General features: G+C 42.0%; 1 protein-coding gene across 3 annotated transcripts in view; it reads right to left on the bottom strand.

Moving 5' to 3' along the window:
- Nucleotides 1-503: 503 nt before the first annotated feature.
- ADNP (activity dependent neuroprotector homeobox) overlaps nt 504-7,997 on the bottom strand; it is a 30,370-nt gene continuing 22,876 nt past the window's right edge. For all 3 annotated transcript variants that reach the window (XM_081256899.1, XM_081256898.1, XM_081256900.1), the window contains exons 3-4: nt 6,917-7,009; nt 504-4,689 (exon numbers count right to left, since the gene is read on the bottom strand). In XM_081256899.1, coding sequence (XP_081113025.1) covers nt 1,582-4,689; nt 6,917-7,009 — 3,201 coding nt within the window. In that variant the 3' untranslated portion in view covers nt 504-1,581. The remainder of the gene's footprint in view (nt 4,690-6,916; nt 7,010-7,997) is intronic.

Below are 7,997 nucleotides of genomic sequence, written 5' to 3'. Positions count from 1 at the left end.
AGCCCTCTGAACGTGTGATCTCCAAAGCCTTTTTCGTAACAGCAAGATGGTTGAGAGAATTATAACAAAAGCAGAGAATAGCTGACTGTTTAGTACAATTGTTCCCATTATAAGGTGAAAACTAACATTTACTTCATTTAGACAAAAGAACACCAGGGCATTAAGATTCTGCTTGCAAATGAATGCTAACTTATGTTTACATCCTTTTATCATCGATACATTTACATGTATAAGCAGGTTCTGCTCCTTAACAAAAGGGGAACTGAAGAAACTCCAGGACGTTTAGTTTAGCAAGGAAAAAGGGAAAAAGACAAAAACCAAACCAAAGAATTTGCAACAGGTGCCTTGAGAGAAAGCATTCTTTATGCCAACGGCAGCAAATCTTGGTCTTCCACAAGTTTCCTCAGTGGCTGTACCTCCATCTCTGATGAAAGAGAGCCATGGCATCAACTGGCACAAGACATAATGGACACACAGGACTGTAATGTGTAATAAAGCAAATATTTACATTAAGCACAATACAGCAATTTATTTAGATGCTTAAAATGAATACAAAGGGAAATAAAGATCACAAAATTATACATACTACAACAGTGTGTCATATATTAGATGGTATAAATGACTACACCAGGGTGGTGTTTAACTAAAGATAAAACTAAATATCCAAAAGACAGCAGTCATTGGTTTGCTGCTTCAACACAACACACTTTCATACAGATCTAAAAGGTGTCAAAATTAGTAGCTGCAAAGTCAATTCTTGCATGTGATTTTAGCTTAAAAGATTTCAGGAAACATCTGAAATACCAGTTTTTGTTTTTGTCAGCTGTAATGTCAAGGATATTCAGAACAAGAAAAATTCTATAATACAAGAGAGTCCAGATATATATCTTATGTGGCTGGCCTCTGTTGCGAGATTGTACAAGGTTATGTGCAAAAACTAAGTCTGTCCCGAAGTCCACACTAGCGTAGTTTCAGGCTTTTGCTAGGTCAACTAGATACAGCGCTTATTAACACAGCAAGGGCAACACTAAAAAAAGAAACAAATCTATGATGGGTACACAATAACAATATCATAAGCATCACTTGAATAGGTCTAAAAGACTGTACAAATATACATTTCAACTATTCAGAATGAATACATGAAAAAAAAAGTCAATTTCCCCAAAGTCTACTATACACATTGGACTGGTAGCTTGTATGTTGGCCCTACACTACCGTTTGAATCAAGAGAACGCTTCTCAAGGACATCCAACCAAACATTTTACAGAGGGAAAGAAATGTTGAGAAGGCAGATAAAATAAACCTCTGCTTTTTCTCGTGTGCGTTCGTGAGCCCCCAACTTACTGGTTTTTCACATTTAGTTACTGTGCCTGTCACAGCACGTTCTAAAGCAAGATCAGCCAATCATGTGTCACAGACTTAGAAAGAACCACGTGGATCGGAGTGGCCACATGTCCCCACAGCCTGATGACCCAGCACTCAGAAGGCAGTACCAGTTAGAATACAGCTTTGCAGTCATACTGAAAGGAGAACAGAGTTCCAGGCTGCAGCATCTGTCACCAATGCCAGAGAACCTGGCCCTCAGGCCTGCTGGCTGCTCAGTTTGACTCCGGTCAAGCTCCCGTGCATCGGCTCGGCTACTCCATCAGTCATGTTGTCAAACGGCTCCCCGTCCTCACTGTCAATCGTGCTATTCTGCCACTCAATCTGTGGGTTGGATAAGCGCTCATCATTTTCAGTTGCATTCTTCCATTGTGACTGGTCCTTGGACCAAAACCCTTCAACTTTTCCATAGGAACTATTCTTCCATTTCAACTGCTCTCTGTCACCTTGCACGGTAGCCTTTTTTTTGGCAGCTGGCTTACTGCTCCTTGCATCTTCACTCTGGGAAGACTCATCGGACCAGGTTCCTGTTTTCATCTCACATGTGTTGTCCTCGAAGTCTGACACTTGTTGGGAACCAGGGCCGCTCTCAGATGGAGAAGCACCATCCTTCCACTCAACAACATCATCTTGGTCCACCTCACTATCAGAGGCGTCATGCATTAGTTTGGTTGGTTCCTCAGTCAAATGAATAGTTCCGTATTTTGAACCATCCTCCTCTTTTTGGTCTAGCTTCTCAGACCCTAAAGCATCCTCAGAAATTACCTTCTGTACGTGTCCCTCTGGGTTATCATTAGGGATTTTAGGCTCAACTTCAAAAACAGGGTCAAAAGGGCTATCACTTCCATTGGATTCTTCTTCCAAATTTTCAAAACTGTCTGAGGAACTGTCATCTTCCTTCCCAAGGTTGAGCTTTTTGTCAGCAGTTTTACTAGCATTGACCCTGGAATCCTTCTCATCATGATTTTCAAATAGCCACTCAGCATCAAAATCCATCTCATGCTTAACTTTGTTTAGTTCCTTCATGTTGAAGCCCAGTAACACACCAGGCTTATACTTTTCACAGTCTCGGACACACTTCTTCCTCTTGTTACTAAAATGGGAAGCAATGTCACTCTTCCACAACCATAAACTGGCTGCCAGCTTCTCAATTTCTCTCCTGGTGGGATAGGGCTGCTTGTTGAAATATTTTGTTAGGAAGCTTTTCCTGGCTTCATAGGAATCATCTTCATGACCCTTGGGGTCCAAAGCTAAAACAACAGGCTCCTCAGGCTTCTCTTCAAAGAAGCTGGGCGAATCGCTGTCATCATCTAACTTCCGCTTTTTCAGCGAGGGAAATTCCATTTGCTCGTAAGTGCGCTTCACAGGGGCCAGGCCTGGTGACTGGTTAAGCCGAGAGGGTGCATTTGTCTTATCTTGGCCATTCTGGGTCTTTCCAACACCCCTGCAGTGGACCAGATGCAGAGTGATAGTCGAGGCGGTCATGTTGCTGGTATACACGCCAAGGCAGTGGATGCATTTGTAGGTGAGCTTTTTCTCCACTGGGTGAACCGTCTGAATAACCTGGTGCCTCTCTCTTAGGTGATGTGCAAGTGCATCAGATATGGGTCCTTTGAGGATTGAAAAGCAAAGAGGGCAAAGGGTTTTCCCGACATCCTTTTTATAGGGCACTGCAGCTTGAGGTGAACTTTTAACAGGAACATCTGCCTTTTCCTGAACTTTTGGCTGTGGCTTTGGAGGGACTGGAGGGTTATTTTGGGCATGGTAAGCAACAGATTCAGCAGGGGCATCCCTCAGGTTGTACGTAGTTACAAGGAGATGGATGTTAGTGTGACTGCCCTGCTGCAATGTCAAATCAAAACTCAGGGTCGAGTCTGTTTTAGGTCCCATCTCTTCGTCAATGTGAACCATCCGCATGTGTGCCGCCATCTTTTCCACATCATTGAAAGTTGAACGGCAATATGGACAAGACAGACCATGAATTAACATGTGGTTGAGCAGAGTGTCTGTGGGCAAATAGCGATTACAGTAGAGGCATTTGCTAGTAAAATTGTGTATTTTCATAATGTAGTTGGCTACTGCTGGGACTTTCTCAGCTTTATGTTCTTTTTCGAAGTGCACACTATAGACATTTTCAGGAAAAAGCTCATTACAGATTGTACATATTTTCCACTTCTGAGTTGAGGAAGTATTGGGTGGGGGAGGGCCAGTGGCAGCTGCCGTAGGTTTGGAACTGGACTGACCTAATACTCTGGATGCCTGTGACTGGGAGAGGGAAGGAGACTTTAACTGGCCCGATGAGAGAGATGAAGCATTTGGAGACTGCAGAGAGTATCTTGCTGGTGCCTGGGTCCTCTGCTCTGACCCAAGTCCATAAGATCTTCCATTTCCACTTGGAAGTAACTGCTTCACAGACTGAGACTGTTGAGGGATGGAAACTGGTGCGTTGCCACCTAGACCCAGTCTCATTGACTGACCAACGCCATAGCCCTGGCCTACAGATTTGACTCCATAGTTGTTCTGCTGTAGGTGAACATTGGACATCATGTTGACGCCTGTAGAATTTAAGTTAGGCTTTGGTATTGAGAGTCGATTCACCATCTGCTGTGATGGTAATGACCGGACGTTTCCAGAAGCGAGGGAACCAATTCTTGACTGGAGTCCCATGCCCTTCTTGTCTTGAGGTTTGGGAGCGATCAGCATCAAGGGTTTGGATCGGGGAACCACCACATTTGTGTGCCCAATCATGGCAGTGACCTGATAGCCTATGCGTTCATGGTCTTCAATGACATGCTGTACCAAAGCTTCGTAGGACTTTGGCATGAAAAGGCATCGCTTGCAGTGAATACTACTTTCTTCCCGGGCATTTGTGCCTAAGGGGACTGCACCATTGAGTGATTTTTCTCCTGCCTTTGCTATGTAAGGTGCTGCCACATGCTGAAAATGTTCCCTGTAAATGTGCTTCCTAACTATTTCATAAAGAGGATCTCGGTAAGTGCACTTCTTACAGTAATAAACAGCTTGCTCTACACTGTCAGCCTGCTTAGGTTTAAGGCCATCGCTTTTGCTTTTATCTTTGAAAGTGCTGAGGCTGCTACTTGGTGCGCTGGCGTTTGGAGCATGAAATATTTTAATGTGTGTTTCCAAAGTCTTTTTGTCTGCATTGAAGGTACAGTAGGGGCAATTAAGGAGAATCCTATTTTCAAAGTCTTCACTATGGACATTCCGGAAATGACTTTTGTAGGCAGAGAAAAATTTTGAAGAAAATGGGCAAGCACTGCAGCAAAAAGGTTTTGTCCGATAGTCCTAAAGAAAAGACAAAAACTGGAATCAGGATGCCACTTCAGATAAGCAGTAACAGGTTTCAGGCTTTTTCCCCCAGTCTTTTTGTACGCGGGCCTCTCACTGTTGTGGCCCCCCCTGCTGCGGAGCACAGGCTCCGGACACGCAGGCTCAGCGGCCATGGCTCACGGGCCCAGCCACTCCGCGGCATGCGGGATCCTCTCAGACTGGGGCACGAACCCACGTCCCCTGCATCGGCAGGCGGACTCTCAACCACTGCGCCACCAGGGAAGCCCCCCCAGACAGTCTTTAAGAGACATAATGCTATTTTTAGAACTGAAACTCTATAATGCACTGAGATTTGAGTATCATTTTTTCCTTTCGCAACATGCAAAATAAATTTATAAAATATTCAAATGAGAAAGCTGTTTTAAACTAAACGCTTGTTTTGGCATCACAGTGTAAATAAAAACTGCATTCAAAGTTCTTCCTCAGTGTTTTTAGAAAAGACCAGAGTCACATTTGCTCATTGGTTTTAGAGAAACCAAAGACAAATGGCTTCAAGATAAACATTTTAGTTAGAAAGGATAAGAATAAGCTAGATGAAATCACTACAATTACTCTGTGAACTGGTAAGTTGCTGAAGGCTTCAGATTCACTCTATAGTAAAACTCAGGGCCCAGAGTGTTGTAGTGCAATTAGGCAATATGATATAAAGACACACTTTCGATCCTCCCCATCATGGAAAAATTTTCATAGAGAAACAGGCTCATCTTCAAAAACCTCCAACATCTCCCCCCTCTGATCAAAGTAGAGTATAGTATTCAGGTTTCACTGAGATCACAAAACTAATGATTTGAAAAGTCGGCTTTCTTCTACAAGCCATGCTGTTCCTTCTTAAGCAAGAGCAGCTTCAAAGGAAGTAATGAAGTGACAGCTGCTTTGATTCGAATTAAATTAAAGACTGTGAGGAAAGCAAGGTGTTAAAAAGCCAAAAAAGAGTAAAGCATTGCAGAATATACCGGTATCAGGGCAACTTACAGCACCATATGCTCATTAACATCTGTGCAGTTGGTCCTTTGAAGACAGGTGAAACACAAGTGCGGTGAGAGGTGATCTGTTTTCCCCTAGAAACCTAAGAAACCTACCTTGTTTCAGATACCAACTCGAACCAAAATGAAATACTTCGTTTTTCCTTAAAGCTCAACCCTTCTTTGGTATTTGTAAAACTGAATTAACTAAGTGATGTGTCCCACTGGAAAGCTTTCATATTTTAAGACTGCTGGTTAATACCCTTTCTTGGGGTATTTCTAGGAAAGAAATAGATGACTATACTATCAATTTTTTCATCTTATTGGTGCTGAGAAGAAAAGGGATGAGAGTAGAGCCCAATTTTTTTCTTCCTGTTTGTCTTTCTGTCTTTGTTTTAAGTTTTGGTTCAGAAATAACTTCAAACTCACAGAAGAGTTGCAAGAATAAAGTGAGGTGGATTTTAAAAGTACTGATTCCCTGCCAACTATGTCCCAACAGATGAACAGATCAATAATCCAGAATTACTACAATCACTTGAAAGAAACAGTGGTACAGTTTGAATTGATAATCACTTCTCCCTGTGGGAAAAAACATCACCTATAACTCCATTTTTGTTGTATCATCACCTATTGATATTTGCCAGCATGGCTGGTACCCTTGATTACCTAATACTGTTTTTAATTCCAATGTGTGAAAATTAAGCTGCACCACTCTGCCATCCTGCAGAGCCACCTGTCCCATCCCCCACGTGCTGGCTTAGGCTACCCGGAGAGGTTGGGTGACAACACAGATGAGTAAGAAAACGTAAATGGAAGCAAGAGCCCTGTCTTCCCTCCTCTAGAAAAAACAAGGATTGCAACACAGAAAAATGATGGATACCCTAGATGAACAGAATGCTGGAGGGAACATTTTAGAATTAGAAGAACCAAAAAACTTCTGACAGGGGTTAGGGGAGGAGAGGGGAATGCTGGTATACAGTGGGCTCCGCAACTTTTAAGTAACAAACTTTCCTATTCTTCTTACACTTGAAGTTTCAGTACAATGACAAAAAAGACCAAAAGTTCTTCCTAATTTTCCCTACCTCTTAGGAAAATATGAAACAATCAGTTTCAACACTTCCCACGTTAGGTTGTTGCCTACAAACAATGCAATACCATGAAAGATGTAGAACTGAAAAGGGAGGATGCTGCCTTTTGGGGAAGTCTCCTGTGCCACTTACCTGGTTTTTTGTAAGTGAAGGGTCCCACAGTCCTACATCCTCCCATGTAGTGTTTTTCAAATAAAAGTCATTAGGTTCAAACTGTTTAAAATCCTAGAAAACAGTGAAAGAAGTTTCAAAAACATTGTATCAACTCTAGCTCAACTTTACATATAAATCCTATCTCTAACTAGGGTTGGGGAGATGCATAGGAAAATCGACACCACCGAGAACTAAACTAGTATCGATAAAGCTCTAGGAAATACAAAAGGCCACAAGGATGTTACATTGAACTTCTTATATCAACTAAGGAAAATCGACATCACCAAGAACTAAACTAGGATCGATAAAGCTCTAGGAAATACAAAAGGGCATATGGATGTTACATTGAACTTTTTATATCAACTAAACATTCCCCTAATGGTCACCAGGTTTCCAAAGAAACCACTGGAAGTTCTAACTAAGTGTAAAAAATTCAGCCACATATTAATACCAAAGCACCCTTCGTAAGAGTACTATAACTCATTAGTTGTAATATTAGAATGGAGTGTAAGAGAGCAACGTTCACTTATAGTGCTACAGATGAGATATTCTGGTTCTGTGCAAGAAAAGTCTTTTGTGGGAGATGGGGGTGGGGTGGGATTGGACTGGAATGAAAACTCAGGATTTCTGAACCCCAAAAGGAGGAAAGCTCTTCAAAGAAAGCAAGTAGTATTATGTTAAATTTACACTCTTGTGTAAAAATTTGATCCCCTCCACCCTGAGACAGGAACATAAAGAGTTTTATGGTAAAATTCCTCTTGTTCCTAAAAGGGTCACAGTTCAGTGTGGAAAATCAAGTACACATATATTCCAGAGTATGTAGTGGGTGCAGTAATGGGAGGAACAAATCAAATGCAGGATAGAAAAGGTACCTTTAACATTTGCATTATTTATTCTTGTGAAGATTACCCCACTGCATGGGAAGTAAATGGACTGTTTCATCAGGCAGATCTACCTGAACCTGAGGGACTGAACTGCCACACCAGGGACGACATAACTAGAGAAACCCAATTTTGAAAAGCTTCAGTCTTCATGATATACCCCTAAAGTAGATTTAATA

This window comes from Mesoplodon bidens (assembly GCF_964165515.1).
Source record: "Mesoplodon bidens genome assembly, chromosome: 15".
NCBI classification, from domain to species: domain Eukaryota; kingdom Metazoa; phylum Chordata; class Mammalia; order Artiodactyla; family Ziphiidae; genus Mesoplodon; species Mesoplodon bidens.
This window is presented reverse-complemented; position numbering and strand designations above follow the sequence as displayed.